Below are 23,637 nucleotides of genomic sequence, written 5' to 3'. Positions count from 1 at the left end.
CAAAGCAAGACCAGATTCAATCCATAGTACTGTTACCAGGTAGCTTTTTCTAAAAGTGGCTCACCAGGGCTGGGGATTTACCTCAGTGGTTACGCCGCCTGTTTCGCAAGTGCAAAGACCCGATTCAATCCCCGGTACCAAAAAAAAGTGGCTCACCAAATAAACATTATCAGGTTTTATAATGCGGCTATCTCTTTCTGGAGTTGGATTTCAGGTTCTTCTGGTCTCGAACAAAGAATTGAGTGAAATGAGCAAAAAGCAGTTACAAAGTTTATTTGAAAAAGTAAAAGTGAAGAGTGAGGGAGAAATTGGCTCTGCAGGCCGAATTTGGGCTAAGTAAAAGAGGAAAAAGCAAGATATTTGTTTTTTTGAGATAGGATTTGGCCTCAAATTTGCAGAGATACTTCTGCCTCAGCCTCCTGAGTACTGGGGTTGCAGGCATGTGCCATCATGACCGGCTCATTTTAAATTTCTAACCCAGCACCTATTAATAGATATTAATAGACAAATATTTTAAAATTAATTTTATTGGTATATTTTAGATATATGTAATGATCACATTCATCATAGGGAATTTGTAACTGTACATGATACATCTTACTTTTTTCCCATTCCCCCTCAATTCCTCTTCCTCTCCTTATTTACAAAAGCTGTTTCCACTTTTTCCTTCTATTCTTTCTTTTCTTGTCCCTCCTTTCCTTTCCCCCTCAACCCTCCCTTGTTCCCCTTCTCATTTGAACATTTTCTTCTCACTTCTCAATATCTACTATACATTTTATTTTTTGTTTTTTTGTACAGGTGATTGAACTCACGACCTTGCACTTTCGAGGCAGGCGGGAGAACTAAATCCCCAGCCCTCTATTATACATTTTAGATAGGGCCAGTCCTGTAAATCTCTTAATTAGAAGCGGAATCTATATCCTTCTCTTCATCTTCACTGTCACTACAAGAATCTAGACCATTATCTTCTCTCATCTGATTTTTTTTTTTTTTGGTACCAGGGATCAAACTCGGGACCTTTCGCTTTCGAGGCAGGCGGTGGAACCACTGAGCTAAATCCCCGGCCCCTCTCATCTGATCTTCCAGTGTAACTCCTACCTACTCACATCATCAACTATCAGACGATCATTTCTTTTTTTCTTTCCTTTCCTTTTCTTTTCTTTTTTTTTTTGAGACAGGGTCTCCCCATGTAGTTCAGGCTGGCCTTGAACTCACAGCGATCTTCCTGCCTCAGCCTCGGGAATGCTGGGGTTATAGGTGTTTGCCACCACTCCCAGCTTCCTTTCTAAAAACACTTTATGTTCCAATGGTGGAGACCAGTGTAATGGGACCTACAGCAGACATAATTTGAAAAGCTCTTTCAGAAAAATAATACAAAACGAAGTAGAAGGCCTTGAAAGGGGGGCTGTGTAAATAAATGACAGGTCTTGAAACTTAAGCTTCGTTAGCTTCACTTCAAATCCGCCTCTGCCCACAAGTCTGGTCTAATTTTCTTCTGCCTCAGGATCTTCTTTTGGTACCGGGGATCAAACTCGGGTCCTTGTGTCTTCGAGGCAGGCGGTGGAACCTCTGAGCTAAATCCCCAGACCGTACCTCAGGATCTTAATGCGTGCCATTTCCTTCTAAAAGGTCCTTCCTATTTCTTTTTCCCTAGTTAACTCTTTCACTACTGAACCACCAGCTCCCAGTTCTCTGATCCCCCTAAGGGACCCTTACACTGCTCCGTGCACTTAGGAGCCAGGGCTGCGGGCCTGATCTGTTTCCCGGCACAGTCAAGGGACCTTTGGTGGGGCGGGGCTTGCACCGTGTGTAGAGGAAGGCGGAGCCCAGGGAGAGCATCAGAGACCGTGCTCTTCCTTCAAACCAGCGCGCACACAGCTCCGCGGAACCTGTGGGCCGCGGCTGGGGTTCCTGCCGGAATTAGCCGGCGGCGCACTCGGACATGGCTGCGCCTATACTGAAGGGTGTTCGTGAGCTGATGAGGCTTGTGGACTTGGCGCTGGTCCCGCGGAGACATCGACATAAGAAGAAATGGGTAAGGCCGGCTAGAGGCGTAGGTGGGAAGCTCCTCCACCCGTTGCATTTCCTGCCCTCCTCGGTAGCGTTCATTACTTTCTCCCCATTAGACCGCCACGGCATCTTTTCTACCCCCCCCCCCCCCAAGGAGCGTCGCCTACCTACGTCTGCCGGTCACGCTCGGTCTGTGCTTTTACTCGTCGCAAACCTCTGCCTCCTTTTCCGGAAACGTTTGCCACCTCCTGACTCCGCCTCCTAAAGTTACGTCATCGCCCGCCCCATTCTTTCCGTGAAGTCACCGCCTCTTCCTGGTGGTTAGCTTTCCCTTGGTCCCCACTACCCCTTCCTCTCCCCCTCCCTCCCCTCCCCTCCCCTTTTCTCCTACTCTCGTCCACCATGACTTCTCCTTTTCTCCATCAACTTTCAGCCCAGTTGCCCTCATCTCCTGGACACTGTCATAGCGATGACCCCTTCCCTCCTTCGCCTTTCGGAAAAGGATTCAGCCACGTCCTCACCCTCGAGCCGCCTCAGGCGCCCGGGAAAGGTTACAGCAACCACCCTGGCAACTCTTCCCCAAAGACAGGCAAAAAGTGCAACGACCTTCCTCACTCCAGAGACCCTTCATCTTGCCTCAGTGGCAAGTCTCCCAGTGTACCCCGAAGGGTCCCCACCCCACCCCCACCAACTCCTTCCTCACTCCCACAGAATTCTTTTGAACCCTCTTCTCCCACATTCCTGGGAAGGCCCTGTTGCCACGGTCCCAGACTCTCTGGTTCATCCCCTAGAAGCCCTTGTCTTGATCGATTAGGCCTTCCGGGGTCACCCCCTCACCGACAGCAGAGCACTTACTGCAGTTGGGTCAGTCCCCCGAGAATGTAGCGTCCTTGTCCTCCGAGCTCACTCTCTGACCAGCACACTTACCTTTGTTACTATAGTCCAGTGACCTCGCAGCCCCCAGGAAGCAGCCCTGTGACTTTCCCTCAGCTCATTCACATACCCTTGGAAACTGCCCCAATAATTGTACCTCCCCTCACTCCGGAGTCCGAGGGAACTTGTTCCATGATTTCACCTCCTCTTACTCATAGACCCCTGGGAACTGGACTTTCAGTTTCACCTCCACTTGCTCATCTGCCCATGGAAACTAGACCTATAGTTTCCACAACCCTTTCTCGTGGGGTTTTGGAATTTGGAACTGTGATCTCCCCTCTGCTCTCTCACTGGTCCTCAGGGAGGAGTTATAATGACCCACCCCTTCCTCACCTTTCAGCATCTTCTGGACCCACTGACAGCCTTTGCCATGATAACCATAAGCCTTCAGACTCTTGTGAACCCAAACCACAGCTTGATGTGCCCCTTGGCAAAAATTGTGGCTCCTCGCTCTCTTCTCAGGCAGGCACCTCTGGCTCTCCCAGCTCACCTCAGGAGGGCTCTTTTCATTACTCCCATATTTCCTCAGAGGCCCACATATCTGCCCCTGGGAGCCCTTACTGTGGCATCTGCCTATCCCCTGAGAATACTGGTTCTTGCTCACCCCAGTTCCAGGCTCCCAAGAAGCCTTGCTTTGAGTCCATTCTTTCCTGTGGGACTGGTGGGAGCTCTTATCTCCTCCTAACCCCTGGCACCATGATTTCTGGTCCCCCCTGTCCTCCAGAACCACCACTTTCCCACTGTCCTTATTCTGAGCTCTACTTCCATTCACTCCTGGGCCACCAATTTATAGCTCCACCACAGCCAGTCCCCTGCAGAAGCTATAATGAACCTCCTCTTCCTACTCCAGTTTCCCCATACATGAAGTCCCCTAAATCCTCAGAGTTAAGACAGCCACGTACACCCCACAAATGTCGCTCCCTAGTCAGTACTACCCAACATACTCCTGAGCAACCCAAGTTCCCTCAGGCCAACACCTCTCTTCTGCCTCCACCCCACCCCCCTGGCCTCTCTGGTCCTTCTTGTATGGAGCCATCCCTCACAACTCCTTCAAATTGCTGCACCAAAGAACTGCCCCTAGGGACTCCCTTACCTACCGTGGTCCCTGGAAACATCAAAACGGTTCTCCCTACTTCTCTTCCTCTCTGCGTTACTTGTGATCCTATCTCACACAGTAGTTATGCTAAGAGCAGTCCCCATGGAGCCTCCATGGTATCTCCCTGCAATACCCATATGTATTCTGTGGTTCCCCCCACCTCTAATCCCTGTCTACTCTCTAGTTCCCTCAGTCACTCTAAAAGGCCCCCTCAGTGTCATAACCAGCCTGTAATGCCGCCCTGTGATACCTATGGTGCTCCCGGGGCCCGCCCATACTTCCTTGTTCTACCCACATCTATTCTTTTATTCCCCTGAGAACACCCTTTGACCCCCAGTGTTTACCTGTTGTCCCCCGACCTCAGCCCTGCCCTAATAATATCCCCTGTGGGTTTCATACCTATTCTGTGGCCTCTCAAGTCCCCGGCAAAGAGTCCCCCCAGGTTCCCTATAGCTGCCCTTTGCCTTCACCCAAAAGCTCAACCTGTAGCACTAATCCAAGCTTTAATTTGACCATCGTGAGTGAATGTCAGAGTAGTGACAGCAAGAGCAGCCACCAAAGCAAAAATTGAAGTCGGAGCCAAAACAGAAGTCAGAGCCGGTGCAGTAGTCCTCACCAGAACCAGAACCTCACAGTTCAGAACCAGAGTAAGAGTACTCGTGATGACAGAAGTCGGAAGCGGAGCAAGAGTCCTCACACTGGCAAAAGTTGTGGTCTGAGCAAGAGTCCCCAGAATAAGAAATGAGAACAGAAGTTCTGACTAGATCAAAAATCTAGGCTGAAGCGAAAGTACAGACAGTAACAAGACTACCAGTAATAGTGACCATTCCAGCTGCGGCACCCAAGACCAAATTATGAACTACAGTACTCATATGAAGTCTTCACTTCCCTTTTAATCTACTTTTGTGCTCTTCAGGCCTGACTCATGTGCCTCACTGGTATTCCCGTAGCAGTCATTCTAGAAGTACTTGTTTTGGTTCATACCTTGACTGTGAGCCCTCCGTACTCCTTATCTTATTCCTGGGGTCTGGGAATTCTCCCAAAACAACCTTCAACCCTATGATTCTGAGCATTATGTTGCTATTCACTGTGTGATCTTAGGTAAGTTACCCTTATCTCTCCATGAAATGTGGAAGTTTTTGTTTTGTTTGTTTTTTGTATCCTACTGAGCACTTTTCTTGTAGTGTTTGCATGAACTAGTAGACACAGCTTTTGGAAAATAGAAGGTCTGTTCGAAGGCAGAGTATCTTTTGTTTTTTTTAAAGCCTAAAGCCTTCCCACTGCTTCTGTAGTCTCTTCCAGCCTGCTGCAGGCTCTCCTCAGGAGTCTTCTTTTGAGCTTCCCTTCTCTTAAATTCCTCTCACTCCAAGCCTCCCTCCCTGCCTTTCGAAGTGCTAGGGGTAGAACCCAGGGCAGCACTCATGCTAAGCAAGTGCTCTAACACTGAGTGACACCTCAGCCAAAGACTTTCCTTCTTGATGAGGCCCCTCCTGCCTGAACACATAGTTAACTGTGAGAGGTCCAGCTTCCTCATCACTCCCCCCCCCATTTATTTACTTATATGTTTGTTTTTGGTCTTTTAAGACAGGATCTTGTAGTTCAGGCTGGCCTTGAACTCACTGTGTAGTCCAGGTTAGCCTCAAACTCATGGTGATCCTCCTGCCTCACCCTCCTGAGTGCTGGGATCATAGGTGTGTGCTGCCATGCCCAGCCCTCCTGGGCACCTCTGTCTGCCACATACTTCTCTGGCAGGCAGAGGCAGAATGCCAAGGCAGGGTTGGACATTAGCTGGTTCTGAATTTGCCCCTGGGCTCTGAGGTTTGGGTGAGGTCAGAGGCAAGAATGAGATCAGTAAGCCTGCTCTTTCTTTTTTAGGCTGCCACCGAACCCAAATTCCCTGCCAGTCAACTGGCTCTGCAGAATTTTGACATGACCTACAGTGTGCAGTTTGGGGATCTTTGGCCATCTATCCGTGTCAGTCTCCTCTCAGAGCAGAAGTATGGTGCTCTGGTCAATAATTTTGCTGCTTCAGATCATGTGAGTGCTAAGTTGGAGCAGCTGAATGCCAAGGATTTTGTGAATGAAGCCATCTCCCACTGGGATCCGGAGGCTGAGAGTGACCATTCTGTAGCTCCATCCACAGCCTGCAGTCCAAACCTTCGATGCTTCACTTTTGCCAGAGGGGATGTCAGCCGCTTCCCTCCTGCCAGGTGGGATCTAGAGCCATGGGTGTGGCTGTCCTTAGTGCTTGTTGGATGTGCGCTGAAGAGACCTAGCTCCTGGCCTCTGTAATAAGGATCATAACACGCTTAATATTTCTGGTGTGCTTCTTCAGCCTGGGCATTTATCTGAGTTATCTCATTTTCTGTCAACAGCCAGATGAAGTAGGTAATATTATGCTCCTTACATTTGAGGAAACAGGTGTGGAGAAGCTAAGGTACTTACTTGCTTTAAGTTGTTCAGTTAGTGGTACAGCTAGTATTTAGACCCAGGTGGTTGGCCCTAAACCTGGACTCTGAAGCTCAATATTAGTTGTAGGATGTGGTAATTGATTTTTTAAAAATTTTATTTTTGTAGTGCTGGAGATTGAACCTGGGGCCTTCACACTGAGCTATATCCCCAGCCCTTACTATTTGATTTTCGAGACAGGGTCTAGATAAGTTGCCCAGGCTAAGCTCAAATTTTGATTCTCCTGCCTCATCTTCCCACAGTGCTGGGATTGTATACACCACAGAACTCGAATGGGAATTGACTTTGAAGGCTTCATTGATTCATTTGACAAATATTGTCTATCAAATGCCAGGCATTTAAGTGCCTGGGTTACTAGTATACAGACCCTCATTTAGCTTCTAGTCCACTAAGGAAGACAGATATTAAAAAATGATTTAGTGGGGCCAGGGATTTAGCTCAGTGGTTCTGCTGCCTGCCCTGCAAGTGCAAGGTCCTGAGTTCAATCTCCGGTACCAAAAAAAAAAAGATTTAGTGGGCCAGGGATTTAGCTCAGTGGCGCTGCGCTTGCCTTGCAAGTACAAGGTCCTGAGTTTGATCCCCGGTACCAAAGAAAAAAAAAGATTTATAGTTATGTTAAGTACTACAAAAGAAAAGTATAAAATGCTGTGAGGTCTTATAATTACTAAGAGGTTTAACCCAGACTGGCTTTGAACTCATGGTGATCCTCCTGCCTCAGCCTTTCAGGTGCTAGGATGACAGGTGTGCACCACCACACCCGACTGGGTGGATGGCTGGCTTCCTTCCTTTCTTCTCTCTTCCTTTTTCTTTTCTTTCTTTTTTTTTTTTTGGTACCAGGGATTGAACTTAGGACCTTGCACTTGTGAGGCAGGTGGCCAAACCACTGAGCTAAATCTCTGGCTGAATTTTTAGAATATTACTCCGGCTAAGGTGTGCAAAACTGATTGTGGAAAGAGGAATGGAAATGAGGATATAAATTAGCAAGGTTTTACAATTTGTTACTAGCCTGAGGAAGGAAAGATGAGGCTGGTAAAGTATATGGAAGGGGTATGTGTGGGAATTTTGAATGCCAGGAGCTTACACATCAGGGGAAAGGGATTTTTTGGGTGGCTCTGGGTTGCTTGAGGGTAGCTGGGATTACCAGGGTAGAATGGCTTTAGGCCATGTGCCCTTTAGTACATGTTGCTATAACTGCCTAGATTTGTTAGGGAATCACCAAAAAGGTCCTGAGCAAATGAAAGGTAGTAATGCACAGTGGTAATCTGCATGAACTTTGAAGTCATGCAAACCTAGATTTGGGGAATACTATCTTTATACCAGTTGGACATGTGGCATTGTATACTGAGCCTTGGTTTTCTTATCTGAAAATAATAGTAGATAGATAATAATACTACTGTCTTCAGATAATAGTAGTGATAGCTCTTTCTTTCTTTCTTATTTTAGTATTTGAGACAGGCTTTCACTATGTATATAGCCCAGGCTGGCCTCGAACTCACAGCAGTCCTCATCCCTCAGCCTCCTGAGTGCTGGGATTACAGGTGTGCACCACCACACCTGGTCCTTTAGTTCTTACTATCTTACCAGTACTCTTAATTGCAGGTAGAAAAAACTAAGGCATAGAGAATTGAGTAATTTCCTGAAAGTGACACAGCTAATGAGTAACTGGATTGGGTTTGAAATCCTGGCCGTGGAGCTCTGGAACCTGGGTTTACCTGTTTCATTATGGTATGGCACAGATTACATGAAATTACGTATATTAAACATGTAATGTAGTGCTTGTAGCACTTGTCAGTAGCCATTGATGGTATTCTCATCAAAGTTATGCTTAGGAAGTTTCCCTTTCTTTAGTCACTGTGTAGGTACAGTAAGATGGACCAGGATCAGAGAACAATTCCGAGGCACTGACTAGGTAGAAACACAAAATAAGAACCATCATGTCTCCTAAGTTGCTTGAGGTACTCTGAGAGACCGAGGAAAGTGAGCAATGGTGGCAGATTTGTGAAGGTGGTTTGCCCTTTCCCCAAAACTCCCAGATGTCTGATTTTTTCCCTTTTATTTTGATGGACTCCTTCTAAAGTCAAAGAGATCTCAACTTCTAAAGGATGTATTCAGGGAATCCAGGAGCCCTCTGAAATCGTTTATAAAATTGTTCTTTTTTAAGAAAGACTAGCTTTTACAGTCTCATCCTTATCCTTAAGGATCCTCAACCTCTAGCATCCTCATGCTTGATGAGGATGGCTTTTATGGCCTGCTAGTGGTGTGATAACAGTCCTGGGCCTTTCTCAGATTTTGCACTGCTTTTGTTATTCTCCTTTGTGAGGCATGAGGCACAGATAATCCAAGTGTGGTTTGACTTTGAAAATATCCTACCCAAAATAAAAAGCAAAGAAAATATCCTAGCCAGGCATGGTAGCACACACCTGTAATCCCAGCACTTGGGAGGCAGAGGCAGGAGGATCACCTTGAGCTCAGACCAGCGAGACCTTATCTCAAAAGACCAAAAAAAAAAACAAAACTGAAAAAGTATATATGTATATGAAAAGAAAATATCCTATTGCAACCTGAGCCTATTGCTGAATGCTTGGAGTGTTGCAGCCTGGGGACTGGCCATTGTAGGTATAATTGAACATGGTGCTGTGTCTTATGTTTTATTACATCCTTCTCCCAGACTCTCTGTCCTCTCTGTCAGGGTTTCTGTCTCCTTGATCTATTCCCAAGGCTGAGCTGTCTCAGACACTGGAAACGCTGCTCACCACAACTGTCCTTAAGACAATTGTCCAACAAGTAGGAAGTTGTTCTGTGATGGTTAGGCTGTTATTGATCAGCCCTGCCTTTCTACCTACATTTCCTAACTGCTCTATCTGTAACATATATATATATATATATGGGGGGTTTTTTTGGTACTGGGGATCAGGACCTTATGCTTTCGAGGCAGGTGCTGGAACCACTGAGCTAAATCCCTGGCCCTTCTATCTGTAACTTAAACCTAGTTTTCTACAACTTGGATCTGTCTAATTGAGGCATTTTCCTGAAAAACTTTTGGTAACTGCTAAAGGTTGTAGTCCAAACTCCATAACATACAGTTTGCTTTCCAGCCTCAATCTTAACATATTTTGAATTTCTTTCTTTCTCTTTTTTTTTTTTTTTTTGAGGCAGAGTCTCGCTTTGTAGTTCAGGCTGGCCTTAAACTCATTATGTAGCACATCTTGTATTTCTTTTTTGGTACTGGAGATTGAACTCAGGACCTTGCACTTGTGAGGCAGGCGCGGTGCCACTGAGCTAAATTCCTGGTCCTCACATCTTGTATTTCTGCCACACCAGATTTCTCACTGATTCTGACAGAAGGTATGAATTTGTATGTTTCTTTGCCTGGCTTGTTCTTTTTTTTTTTTTTTTTGCTTAGAATGTTCTTCTCTTTTTACTTAATGAAGGCCTCTGATTCATCAAGCCCAGGTTTCTCTCTGAATCTGTAAAGCATTTTTTTTTTTTTTTTTTGGTACAGGGGATTGAACTTGGGTCCTTGAGCTTGAGCAGCAGGCATCATAACCACTGAGCTAAATCACCGGCCTGTAAAGCATTTTGTATTTCACTATGTAACCCAATAAAACTGAGTTCCTACTTTGTGCCAGGCACTTCAGGAGTTGTGGATATTATAATGAACAGAGCAGACAAAATCCCTCCTGTCATGGGGTTAACATTCCAATAGGCCAAGATCAAGAAACAGAACACACATTTAATACAAAAAAAAAAAAAAGAAAGAAACAGAACACAAACATCTATACATATAAAGTGCTTTAAGTACAAATAATGCAGGCTAGAGAGATAGAAGGTAATGGGAATAAGGGCTGTTGTTTTATTTTATTTATTTTTTTTGGTACCAGGGATTGAACTTGGGTCCTTGCACTTGTGCAGCAGGTGGCGAAACCACTGATCTAAATCCTTGGCCCCTAGGGCTGTTATTTTAGATAGAATAGTCAGGGAATGCTAGTGGTTCTGATGAGGTAGCTTTTTTTTCCCCCTAGTACTGGGGATCGAACTCAGGACCTTGTGGTTGCCAGGCAGGTGCGGTGCCACTGAGCTACATTCCCGGCCCCCTGTAACTTTTGAGGAGAGATCTGAGAGAAATGACCAGGCACATGGGGATGTTTGAAGGAAGAGTATTGCAGGCAGAAGGCACAGCAGCTTTAAGGCCTGAGACAGAAATAGCAGATGGCTGGTGTGGCTAAATTGCAGGGAATTGATTTTTTTTTTTTTCTTTTGGTGGTACTGGAGATTGAACCCATGGCCCTTACACTGAGCTATGTCCTTAGCCCTTTTTTATTTTGTGACAGGATCTAAGTTGCTAAGTTGCCCAGGCTAGTCTCAAACTTGCAGTCCTCTTCCCTCAGCCTCTCAGAGTACTGGGATTACAGGCATGTGCCACAATACCCAGTCTGATCTGTTTTATTTTTATTTATTTATTTATTTGGTATCAGGGATCGAACTCAGGATCTTGCACTTACAAGGCAGGCGGCAGAACCACTGAGTTAAATGCCCGGCCCAGCTTGATCTGTTTTTACAAAGGTTCACCCTGGACACTGTAGATGAATGAATGAGAGAGAGAATAATTGAGTGTGTCTGAGAAATTAGTTTTTCACTGAGTGAAGCTCAGTGGCCCCTGGGGGCATGGACTTGGTTGTGTTGACTCCCAGGCTTGTCCTGACCAAGAATTTTTTTTTTTTTTTTTTTTTTTAGGTGCCGGGGATCAAATTTGGGACTTTGTGCTTTTGAGGCGGGCAGTGGCACCACTGAGCTACATCCCCAGCCCTCCTGACTAAGAATTTTTTTTTTCCCCAAGAATTTAACATTAAGATGGTCTCTTTTCCAGACTTGGCAGCCTGGGTGTCCTGGACTACTACCTGATGGATGCCGCCTCCTTGCTACCTGTCCTGGCTCTTGGCCTTCACCCCGGGGACACTGTGCTTGACCTGTGTGCAGCCCCTGGGGGAAAGACACTAGCGTTGCTTCAAACTCTGTGTTGCCGTAAGTCAGGGCACGGATGTCTTGGGCAGGGATGACTCCCCACCTCACCTAGTCACACTGAATGACTTTCTGGTGAGCTTTCTGGTCCCAAGGTCAGAGAGGAAATAGTTCTTGCTTGCTAAGTGTATTTTTTATTTGCAGTTTATTGCCTCTTTTTTTGTCAACTGGTCAAGGAAGGTTGCTGAGCAAGGCCGCTAAAGGCAGATTAAAGCAAAACTCCAGTTCATCACATGACCAATCCCATTGGATGTGTTTGCTTTGTCTCTAAGATTAAGTCTTAGTTCTTTGGCCTGCCAGCTAAAACAGTAAGATCTGGTTGAAGCCTCACTTAGAGGTTTATATATCACTCTTCCCCAGGCTTTATGTGCTTCAGCCATACCCTGCTCCTCTCTGTTGGCTGAATAAGGCTTTGTTCCTGTTACAGTTTAAAGAATTCCCTACTCAAGCTGGGTTGTCTAAATCTGTTAAGCTTTCCAGCCTCAGCTCCAGGGTGCCACCTCCAGGAAGTCTTCCCTCAGGCCAGTTCAGAAATGATCCCTCTTTCTTCTGTGCCCCCACACCAGGAGCATCACCCTTGCAGCTGTTAACCCATTAGCTTTACTTCAGAGCTTTACTAGATACAAATCTTTCCCTCTTCAAGATTATGAATTTCTGGGCCAGGGATTTAGCTCAGTGGTTCCGCTGCCTGCCTCGAAAGCGCAAGGTCCTGAGTTCGATCCTTGGTACCAAAAAAAAGATTATGAATTTCTAAGGTGGGTATGGTGGTGCACACCTATAATCTCACCACTTGGGAGGCTGAGGCAGGAAGATTCTCTCATGTTTAAATCCAGCCTGGGCTACATAGTGAGTTCAGATCCATCTTGAACTATGTAGTGAGACTTTGTCTCAAAAAAAAAAAAAAAAAGATTGTGAATTTCTTGGGGACAGCTCAGGTCCTTTTTTCCCCATTATTGGGGGATTGAACTCAGAGCTATCCATATGCTAGGCAAGCACTTTATCACTGAGCTACAGTCCCAGTCTCAGCCTGAGTCTTATTTATCTCAGTTGGCAATCCTGGGCCTTCTGCACTGTAAGTGCTCACTTCAGCCATCTGCTGGCCAACATACTGCCTTAAAATACTGTACAACAGGGCAGGGGATTTAGCTCAGTGACGCTGTGCCTGCCCCACAAGTGCAAGGTCCTAAGTTCGATCCCTGGTACTGGAAAAAAAAATACTGTACACTGTTTTTTAAAATCATAGTTTTTTTCCTTGGGGATCTGAGAAGTAGCCACAAGGGTCTGTGATTTTCATGCCTGACCTGGAACTTTGCCAGGTTTCTCTTGTACCTGAGCCTTTCTGTGTCCCTGAATCCTTCTATTCCAGTTCTTGTCAGCCAGCTTGCACAATTCCAATTAGCCTCCAGCCTCATTGTAGGCCCATGGCTGATTCAGAGAGCTATTACATCTGGTCTCAGGCTTGTAGAAGTCTAGAGGGAGAGGAGAAAAGATGTGGACATCCCATGAAAGAGAGCCTGACCTGTGTACTGGGCTGTGCTGATCTGCCTGAGTGCTGTGAGAATCCTTTAGAAAGGAGATGAGGGTAAGATCACTTGGAATGGGAGAACTTGAGCTAAGAGGAGGGAAAAGGGCAAAGGCGATATAATTGAGAGTTGCTGTTTTGAGGTGTGCTGAGTTACCAGCACCTTGCCTTCGTCCCAGCTCCTCACCCACATGACTAACTTCCTGATTCCAGGAAAACAGGGTCACAGAATTTTAGTGCAAGAAAGGAACTTAAGAGTTTACCTCCTAAGTCCAGCCCTCCCATTTTATAAAGGGGGAAACAACTCTGGTGAAATTATAAAACAAATTTTACAAGAGTTGGAGGTAGAGCCAGAACTAGAACCTGTCTTTTCTCTTCTGAAAATTCCTCTAGAGCAGAGAATCTGATTTTTACATTGTTGAGTGTCTTCAAAAACTGGGACATTTTTAGCTGGGCGTGGTGGCACACACCTGTAATCCCAGCACTCTGGAAAGCTGAGGCAGAACGATTGCAAGTTTGGGGCCAGCTCAGTCAATTTCACAATTTAGTGAGATCATATCTCAAAATTAAAAATTTAAAAGGGTGAATATGTAGCTTAGTGCAAAGGTCCTGGGTTCAGTCCTCAGTATGAAAAACAAAACAAAACAAAAACAAAGAAAGAAAAGAAGAAAATTGGGACATTTCTCTGCAGGGATACTAAATTGGTTCATGGTAGTGACTGTTACTGTTACATAAGGTATATACTCTCCAGTTCCCACCTCCCTTGTTGCCTCTTCTTTTAGACTGGGTATCAGCTGTGAGATATTTCTATAATCCATGTCTGTCAAAAAAAATGAAATGAAGCTGGGTGCATGCCTTTAATCCTAGCACTCTGGGAGGCTGAGGCAGGAGAATTGCAAATTCAAGCCCAGCTAGGGCAACTTAGCAAGACACTGTCTCAAAATAGAAATAAAAAGGGCTGGGGACATAGCTCAGTGCAAAAAAGAGAGAGAGCAGAATGTTTTGAGAATAGTGGGTTCAGCTAGGTGTGGTGCACACATCTGTAATCCCGGCACTTGGGAGGCTGAGGCAGGAGGATTGCCCTGAGTTCAACATCAGCCTGGAATACATAGTGAGTTCAAGGCCAGCCTGAACTACATAGTGAGTCCCTGTCTCAAAAAACAAAACAAAACAAAAGAATAGTGGGTTTGTGATGACCACTGCCTGTCATCCCAACACTTGGGAGGCTGAGGCAGGAGGATCACCATGAGTTTGAAGTCAGCCTGGGATACATAGTTCAAGGCCAGCCTGAACTACAGAGTGAGAATGTCTGAAAAAAAGGAAAAATAGTGGGGCTGGGGATTTAGCTCAGTGGTTCTGCCACCTGCCCCGAAACCGCAAGGACCCAAGTTCGATCCGGTACCAAAACAAAAGAAAATTGTGGGTTTCTGGGTGTGGTAGCATGTACCTGTAATCCTAGCTACTCAGGATGCTGAGATACGAGGATCACTTGAGCCTCACTTGAGTGAGATTTAAAAAAAAAAAAATCAGGCGTGGTGGTGCACACCTGTAATTCCAGCACTTGGAAGGCTGAGGCAGGAGAATCACCTGGAGTTCAAAGCCAGCCTGAATTATATAGTGAGACACTGCCTCAAAAAAACCAAAAACCAAGAAACAAAAGGATGGAAGAGAGCATGTTTCCTTAGAAATAAATATTCTTATTTGGCCTCCTTTATTTAATAGCCTTTCTTGGCCACCAGGTGCTGGTGGATGTGCCCTATATGTGTCTGCCCTGGCAACCTACCCTCCAGAGAGTTGATGCAGTGCGGTGTACACAACACACATCTCTATCCACGGGGTCTGTGTTGACTGGCTGTGCCTAAGAATTGATCTGAGTCTGCATCAGCACCATTGCTGGTGGGGTGTTTTATTGGGCTATGGTTTCTGAAGTATTTTTATTTGCACAGGCAACCTTGCTGCCAACGATCTGTCCACTTCTCGGACAGGTAGACTACGGAAGGTCCTTCAAAGCTATGTGCCTCAAGGTATCAGGGAAAGGAATCAAATTCGAGTCACTTCTTGGGACGGAAGGAAGTGGGGAGAACTGGAAGGGGACACTTATGACCGAGTGAGTAATTCTTTTTTTTTTTTTTTGGTACCGGGGATCAAACTTGGGACCTTGCGCTTGCGCAGCAGGCAGCGAAACCACTGAGCTAAATCCCCGGCCCCCAAAAGTATAATTTTTTTTTTTTTTGGACTGGGGATCGAACTCGGGTCCTTGCACTTGCAGGGCAGGCACCAGAACCACTGAGCTAAATCCCCAGACCAGTAATTCTTGATTTAGGACATCCACTTAAAATTTCTTTCTTTCTTTGTTTTCTTTTTTTTTGGTTGAGACAAGGTCTTGCTTTGTAGTTCAGGCTGGCCTTGAACTCACTATGTAGCCCAGGCTGGCCTCAGACTCACAACAATCCTCCTGACTCAGCCTCCTGAGTGCTGGGATGACAGGCGTGTGCCATCATGCCCAGCTTTTTCATAAATTTTAGAATCAGATTGTCAATTTGTAAAACAAAGTCTTTGGTGCTCTCATCAGCAATTATATTGACTCTAAGCACTTAATTTGAAAGATAATTTTACTGAACATAGAAATTTATGTTGCCAGTGTTTTTCTGTCTTCCACCTTGATCCCAGTTTGGAAAGAGTGCGTTTTGAATCCATGTCTTGATTTTGTTAGCAGTTTTAGAAAATTCTTCGCTATTATCTCTGAATATTTTTTCTGCTTCATTTTTGTCTGTTATGATTTTGGAACTATAATCACATGTATTTTATGCTTCTTTACCATGTCCCACTGTTTTACTTTTCTTCTCTCTCCTTCCTTCCCTCCTCCCTCCTCCTGCTCTTCCTTCTTTACCTCCTCTACCTCCTCCTCCTCTTTCCTCTTTTTTTTTTTTTTTTGGTACCAGGATTGAACTCAGGACCTTGCACCTGCCAGGCAGACGTGGCACCTCTGAGCTATATCCCTGGCCCTCCTCCCCCTCTAGCTCTCCTCTTCTTCTTCCTCCTTCTTTCCCTTTGTCTCTCTGTGTCTTTCTCTCTTTTGTGGTGGTGATGTTGAACACCAAACTGAGGGCCTTGTGCATACTAGGCAAAGTGTAGCTCTACCACTGAGCTATATCCTACGCCCCTATTTTTGTTCTTATTGTTTTTGAGACAAGGTCTCGCTATGTAGTTCAGGCTGGCCTTGAACTCACTGTGTAGCCCAGGCTGGCCTCAAATATGTGGTGATCCTCCTGCCTCAGCCTCCCAAGTGCTGGGATTACAGGTGTGTGCCACCAGGCTTAGCTGTATATTTTATTTTTATTTAATTCACTAACCCCTGTTTTTTACTCTTGTATTTCTGTTCTTTTTTCTCATGATTCAGTATGAATATTTTCACTTAATTCACTAGTTCTTTCTTCAACACTGTCTAATATGTGATTAAATATATCTATTGCATTCTTAGTTATTGTATCTTACAGTTTTAGGATTTCTGATTTTTTTAAATTTTAAAGTTTTGTTAATTTTAAAGTTTTTTCATCTAACTTTTTATGTTGTGACTTTTTGAAACATTTCTTTCTTTTTTTTGAAACACTTAGTTCTCATAATTTCAGTATCTTGTCTCATATGAGTCTGCTTCTGCTATCATATTTTTGTGTGTATATGTGGTGCTGAGGATTGAACCCAGGGCCTCATGCATACTGAATACATGTTCTACCACTTAGTGACACCTCTGTTATCAGGTAGCTCCTTCTAAAAGTGGCTCATCAAATAAATGTTATCAGGTTTTGTGATGCTGGTATCTCCTTCTGGAGTTGGATTCCAGGTTCTTCTGTCTTGAACAAAGAATTGAACAAAATGAGCAAAAAACAGTGGCAAAGTTTATTTGAAAAAGTAAAAGTGAAGAGTGAGGGAGAAGCTTGCTCTGCAGTGTGAGGTTGGGCCGAGTAAAAGGAAAAAACAAGATAGAAGAACACCCTGGAGGAAGCAGAGCGGGCTATGGTGAGGAAAGCCACAATAGCAAGCTCTTCTTGGCATCTGTGTCCTTTTATGCTGTCCAGATCTCGAAACCCACAAGAACTTCTACATACAGGTCCTGAGAGGCAGGGCTGTGTTAGGGTTAGGGTGGGCCTGCTTCCTCCAGGATGTACTTTTATCTTGCTTTTTCCTACATACTAGGTCACATACATGGCACCTGGACGAGCTGTTCTGCAACTGGGTTAGTAGCAGGCTCTCTGGCTGCTCTTTACTGACTTGTATCTGCAATGACTGACCAAAAATTGGAAAGAGAAGAAAAGGGGAGATAAACTTCAAACGGGCCCTGTAGGCCTCCTACGGCTGGAAGAAAATCGCAGAGGCCATGCACACCGCCACCACACCAACTCACATATACATATGGAAAAGCAGGAAACAGTTCCCAGTGCCATGAGAAGAGTCTCCTGAGTTCCCCAACCTAAAAAACCTTTGTGGCATTTTAGAGAGAGAAACAAAAATTGTATCCAAAAGGGCCTTGCCTGTTCCTTTTGGCTGGCTATGCCAAATATGTTAATGGGTTTTAGGGTGCTGGAGCCTCCTCCTGGATGTAGTTTCTAGGTTCTTCCTGTCCTGCACAAAGAATTGGTCAAGACAAGCACAAATGGTAGCAAAGTTTCATTAAAGGTAGAAAAAGCTCTGCAGAGTGAGTTTGGGGCAAGTAAAAGTAGGAAAAGAAGTACACTATGTAGCATGAGGGTGGGCCATCATGCAAGAGAGAACACGGTGGCCTCTTGGGGCATTTGCTGTTGTTATTTTGTGTTTTGTTTTGTGTGTGTGTGTGTGTGTGTGTGTGTGTGTGTGTGTGTTTTGAGGGAGAGTCTTGCTATGTAATACAGGTTCCCAGGTTCCTAGGTGCTGGGCTTATAGGCATATGCTACCATGCCCAGCTTCTCGTGGTTTTTCGGTGATTTGAATTTTATCTTCTGGTAAGTTAGTAATTTGTAACTTTGATTGCCAATGCTGTATATAAAGAATTATCTGAGGCTGTACATGCTGCCAGCTTCCTTTAAAAAGATTTTGATTTGCTTCAGGGCAACAGTTTAACATTAAGGCATACCATTTTAATTCACTCAATTTAGGCTGACTCAGGGTTGGTCTTTGTGAGGGCTGTTCTTTTTCCAGCTTTCCTCTGTATCTAGGGTATTAAATTTCAGGAGCCAGCTCAAAGCAGAAGGTATTTGTTTACTAGCATGCTCTTTGAAGATTTGGTTTTGCTGTGGGTTTCCATTCCAGTTTCTCACCTCATGTGGGAAATGCACTGTTTTTTTGTCCTTCTAGGCTTTTAGTTAATAGGGATTAGTAAAAAAAACATAAACCATTAGCTGGGTGTGGTGGCATCCCAGAACTCTAGGAGGCTGAGAAAGGAGGATAGCAGATAGCCATCTAGGCTGGGCACTTTAGTGATTTAGCAAGTCACAATCTCAAGCAAAAGGGCTGGAGATGTTGCTCAGCATGAAGGCTCTGGACTCAGTCCCCAGGACTGTACTGAAAACAAAACAAAACAACCCCAGAAGCCATTAATTTAGCTCCTACATGCCTCTTTGGATTTATTGTCCTGTCTTTTTTTTTTCCTTCTGGAGGCTTTTGTAATTTTGAGTGCTACATTTGAACATATTTCTGTCACACTTCATTTTTTTTTTGGTACCAGGAATCAAACTCAGGACCTTGTACTTGCGAGGCAGGCAGCGGAACCACTGAGCTAAATCCCCAGCCCTGAACATATTTTTAAAATACATTTTACCCAGCCTTTTTAAAGTTTTGTGTTATAACAATTTTTAGTATATCTAATTTACTACATTACTAGAATCAAGAGGTATAAAACTCTTCTATGATATGGTTTCTAGAACATTGCAGTGTTCCTTCTGTGGGTATCACCATTAGTTAATATTTCATTTTTTCTGTGAAGGGCAGCCCCATCACAGTTCAGCATGGTCTGACTAGAATACAAGGTGATCATTTTTCTATCAAGGCAGCTGGGAACACATCAGGATGTTGAACACTGGATCAGTTTTTAATTTGCCTAGAGTTCCTGTTTAACTAAAACAGATCTTTTTCAAAGATGATTTTACTTTTTGAAACAAAAAAGTTTAAAAGAAAAATTTTTTTTTTTTTTAACTGGGGATTGAACTTGGGACCTTGCACCTGCAAGGCAGGCGGCAGAACCACTGAGCTAAATCCCTGGTCCAAAATTTTTGTTTTTATTCAGTAGGCTCTTTGTAATGAATGATTTTGTATTTCTTACTTTAAAACTTTTCCATATTAGATCGGACATTGTTTTAATTTAATTTTGAATCCTGATTTTGTTATTCAATATTATCTATAAATTGAGCATTGTATCATCTATGAACTGGATGTTTTCATCCAAGTAGGTAAGGACACATCCCTGAAGCACTAAAACTTTTTCTTAGTTGATAGCAGTTCTTTAATTTTATATTTATCTGTGTGTTGGTTTCGGCTTTTTGACTATTCATAAATATTGCTGAATATACTATTTTCCCACTCAATATTTCACAGTTGTCTAAGAGGCTAAAATGAGTAGCTTTGTCAGGTTCTCTGAAATGGAGGGATGGGCAGAGGGAACATGAACCTTCTAGGCCAAGGGGCTAAGACAGCTCTGGCCTCAGTAGGAAGAGTCTTTAAGGAACTTTAATGCTTTACCCTTTAACTCTGAGCAGGTACTGGTAGATGTGCCCTGTACCACAGACCGCCACTCGCTTCATGAGGAAGAGAATAACATTTTTCAACGGTCAAGGAAGAAGGAGCGACAGATGTTGCCTATGCTGCAATTGCAGCTACTAGCGTGAGTGATAGATTTACAAAAACTCAAGGGTTTGTGCCAGAGTGCTCTAGGAGTCTGGTCACTGGAAGATTGGGGGAACCAGAAGCTTTTGCCAAGACTGTCACCCATAGAAGGGTCTTATAGCTGGAGATTTGCCTGGAGGAGATGCGATAGTCCTTTTCTGGAACATTAAAAACCCTATCTAGGCCCAGGGATTTAGCTCAGTGGTTCTGCCACCTTCCTCGAAAGCGCAAGGACCTGAGTTTGATCCCTGGTACCAAAAAACCCCCCAAAAAAACCCTGTCTAGGGCTGGGGATTTAGCTCAGTGGTTCCACTGCCTGCCTCACAAGCTCAAGGTTCTGAGTTTGATCCCCAGTACCAAAAAAACAAAACAAAACAATACCCTAATAGGATATACCAGGGTGCAGTGCACAAATTTACTCATGCTCCGTTGCCCCCTGTACCAGTGACTTGCATATTTGAAAAAGAGCTATTGCCAGATTCAGCGGTGTGTATCTGTGGTTTCTGCTACTTGAAAGGCTGGGAAGGAGGATCACGTGAGCCCAGAAGATTGGGGCTGCCCTAAATTCCTGGGCAAAAGTAGTGAGACTGCTTCTTTTTTTTTTTTTTGGTACTGGGGATCAAACTCGGGACCTTGTGCTTGTGAGGCAGGTGGCAGAACCGCTGAACTAAATCCCTGGCCCCGAGACTGCTTCTTAAAAAAAAAGGAAAGAAAAGTTGGGGATGATGGCATATGCCTATAATCTTAGCACTTAGGGGAGGCTGGGGCAGGAAGATCACCATAAGTTCAAGGCCAGCCTGGACTACATAGCAAAACCCTGTCTCAAAGCCCCCCCCCACCCCACAAAAAAAAAAGGAAGAGAAGGAGGGAGGGAAAAAGGAAAAGAAAATGAACTACTGAGGGTTGGGGTAAAGACTCAGTGTATGGGGCTGGGGATTTAGCTCAGTGGTTCTTGCCTCACAAGCACAAGGACCCGAGTTCGATCCCCAGTACCAAAAAAAAAAAAAAGACTCAGTGTATAACCAGCTTCAGGGTTTAGTCCATAACCAGTCCAGATACAAAGTAAGGCTTCCCAGAAGAGAGACCATGGAATAAGGTTGGATTGGTCTCTGCCTTGAGAATAAGTTTTCAGGCAGTGTCATCATAGAAGGGACTTAAGTGACTAATTCAGCTACCCATTGTGTAGTAGCTCTTTATTTGCTCCTTCTACTGCTGGGAAGCTCACTAGTCATTGCTTCTTTCTCTTTCTGTTTTCAGGGCTGGACTTCTTGCCACCAAACCAGGAGGCCACGTTGTCTATTCCACTTGCTCACTGTCACATTTACAGAACGAGTATGTGGTGCAAGGCACCATTGAGCTTCTGGCCAACCAATACAGCATCAAGGTTCAGGTGGAAGACCTGTCTCACTTCCGAAAACTTTTCATGGACACATTCTGTTTCTTTCAATCCTGCCAGGTTGGCGAGCTGGTATTGCCAAACCTGATAGCCAATTTTGGGCCTATGTACTTCTGCAAAATGCGTAGGCTGACATAGCATCACCCTGTTCCTGAAGTAGGAAGACAAAGGGTGTATTCTGTTGGAGGAACCAGAAACCAAGACCATTGGCAGATACACACTGTGGATCCTGTCTCCATCTTCCAGTTTTTATGAAGACAGTTTTAAGCAGTAGGAATTAGGAGTTTGTATGTCCTGATGTCCAATTGTGGAGCATCAGCAGGTTTCTAGCTCACTTATACCTCTGCCCCGCCTCCACATCTGTGCTAAAGGTTGCTACCCTGTTTGAGGGTTAGCAGGAGGAACGAATGAGCAGGCCTACACTATAAGCTGTAAACTTGGGAAGAAGCAGTTAGCCAATAAAATTGTTGATGCTCCATAGATCTGGGGCTATTATTGGGGGCTTCATGTCAGTCCAGGTCCTGTTTTAGTTCTGTTTGTTCCCAGCTGCAGCTGCTGAATACTAGCTCCAAGGTGCCTGAGCCTGGTTACAGGCCTCTGGTTATAGCTCCTCCCTCACACTTGAGGTAAGTTCCTCTTGATTAGTTGACAGGCCCAGCAAGCCTTCCTAGTTCCCCGTGATCTAATTTGAAGAGCAAGTAACTAAATATGTTAAGCCTGTGCATGATAATCTTCTTACTCATATTGAGAAAGCTCTCCTGAGCTGAATAATTCTGACCGTTCCTTCTGCTGTCAGTGACACTACTGTGTGGCTGGAGAAACTGCTTCTCCTATAGGGATGTCACACTCTTGTGCATTTCTTCCTTTGTTCCTTCTTCTAGCAGCAAACATGGCATGAGCTCCTGTGGGACAGGGAGCTAGAGAGCTGTTAAGAGTATTTGGGAACTCACCTCATTTTGCTGAAGTATCTGGGCATCTCCTAATGTTTTGCTTTGTGGTACTAGAGATTGAACTGAGGACCTTATGCAGTTTTTGTTCTTGTTTCTAATCTGTGGCTGAGCTCTGGTGCCTGTCCTTTAGCCCACTTCCAAATCCCTCAGTGCTTTTCCCAGCATCACTGGAATTCACTTCTCACAATGTGCTTGAGGGCAACATTACATAATTTACTGATAGCATGACGGTTATGTAGTTATATTTTTGTAACATTAGCCTTAAAAAAGATAACCTTTATTCTAGGAACCAGCCTACAAGCTCAGACCTCACCAAGGGGTGACGAGGATGAAAAATAGACACAGAATCAGGTTAAAATCTGGGGGGCCAGGGAACTCACGTTTCCCTTCTGCATAGAGCCCCAAGTGACTGGCAAACCTTGGCTTTATTTAGTCAGACACGGGCACAAGCAATTAGAGTTACACAGGATTCATCTGTCTCCCTTCTACCATGGTACTTGTCAAACAGTCTCAGGTGTTTTTACTTTTCCCTGCAGTTGTCAGCCCTCTTTCTTAGTGCTCACTGAAGAAACCAATTAGGCCTCAGACTTCCCAGCTGGTCACCCACACTTTATGGCAGAGATATTAAAACTTGCTCATGGGCTGGGGATTTAGCTCAGTGGCTCCTCACCTGCCCTGAAAGCGCAAGGTCCTGAGTTTGATCCCTGGTACTCCAAAAACAAAACAAACTTATGATCCTTCTGCCTCAGCCTCCCAGAGTAATGCGATTACAGGTGTGTGCCACCATGCTTGACTTCCATCAGTTTTTAATGTGTTTATTAAGGTTTTGTTTAATTTTTTGGTCAGCGCTAGAGATTGAATGGAGGTCCTTGTGCATCCCAAGCAAGTGCTGTAGCACTAAGCTACCTTCCCAGCTCTAATGAGTTTTGGTAATTGTTTTTCTTTTCCTTTTCTTTTTTCCAGTACCAGGGATTGGACTCAGGACCTTGCACTTTCGAGGCAGGCAAGGTGCCACTGAGCTAAATCTCCAGCCCAGTAATTGTGTATAATAGTGTACCCATGATCACCATCAAGAAGTAGAAATTGGGCCGGGGATTTAGCTCAGTGGTTTTGCTGCCTGCTGCGCAAGCGCAAGAGCCCGAGTTCAATCCCCGGTACTAAAAAAAAAAAAAGTAGAAATTAATTCCATCTCCTAAAATATTTCCTTTTGTTTCTTTGCATTCATTCCCTTCTGTTCCAGGTCACAGGTAACTACTGATTTTTTGTCACTATATTTTGCCTTTTTTTTTTTTTGGTACCAGGGCTTGAACTCAGGATCTTGCGCTTGCGAGGCAGGTGTGGTGCCACTGAGCTAAATCCCTGGACCTATATTTTGCCTTTTATAGAATTT

General features: G+C 44.7%; 2 protein-coding genes across 3 annotated transcripts in view; one reads left to right on the top strand and one right to left on the bottom strand.

The window, feature by feature from the left end:
- Window positions 1–2,231, bottom strand: part of Lrrc41 (leucine rich repeat containing 41) — a 37,532-nt gene extending 35,301 nt beyond the window's left edge. The window contains exon 1 of the mRNA XM_021250785.2: window positions 2,178–2,231. The gene's annotated coding sequence lies outside the window, so the exon portion shown is untranslated. The remainder of the gene's footprint in view (window positions 1–2,177) is intronic.
- Nsun4 (NOP2/Sun RNA methyltransferase 4) lies at window positions 1,835–21,777 on the top strand. 2 transcript variants are annotated; one of them, XM_004872958.3, is made up of 6 exons: window positions 1,835–2,035; window positions 5,915–6,249; window positions 11,376–11,530; window positions 14,996–15,156; window positions 19,775–19,899; window positions 21,159–21,777. In XM_004872958.3, the coding sequence occupies exons 1-6, from the start codon at window positions 1,943–1,945 to the stop codon at window positions 21,433–21,435; spliced, it is 1,146 nt and encodes a 381-aa protein (XP_004873015.1). In that variant the 5' UTR covers window positions 1,835–1,942; the 3' UTR covers window positions 21,436–21,777. The 2 variants fall into 2 exon arrangements, with proteins under 2 accessions (XP_004873015.1, XP_021106449.1); XM_021250790.2 differs by lacking the exon at window positions 1,835–2,035 and adding an exon at window positions 4,951–5,140 and having other exon boundaries at window positions 21,159–21,621.
- Window positions 21,778–23,637: the final 1,860 nt, after the last annotated feature.

This window comes from Heterocephalus glaber, unplaced genomic scaffold, assembly GCF_053883595.1.
Source record: "Heterocephalus glaber isolate CG9 unplaced genomic scaffold, H.glaber_assembly_v1.0 deba00001451, whole genome shotgun sequence".
Taxonomy (NCBI): domain Eukaryota; kingdom Metazoa; phylum Chordata; class Mammalia; order Rodentia; family Bathyergidae; genus Heterocephalus; species Heterocephalus glaber.
Note: the sequence above shows the minus strand (reverse complement) of the source record. Positions and strands in the feature narration are given on the sequence as shown.

Bases quoted from the DNA above. Each gene is read 5' to 3' on its own strand.
- Nsun4 (XM_004872958.3), top strand. From the start codon at position 1,943: ATGGCTGCGCCTATACTGAAGGGTGTTCGTGAGCTGATGAGGCTTGTG. The intron at 11,531-14,995 runs GTAAGTCAGGGC...TTATTTGCACAG, and splicing joins GCTTCAAACTCTGTGTTGCC to GCAACCTTGCTGCCAACGAT. The intron at 15,157-19,774 runs GTGAGTAATTCT...AACTCTGAGCAG, and splicing joins AAGGGGACACTTATGACCGA to GTACTGGTAGATGTGCCCTG.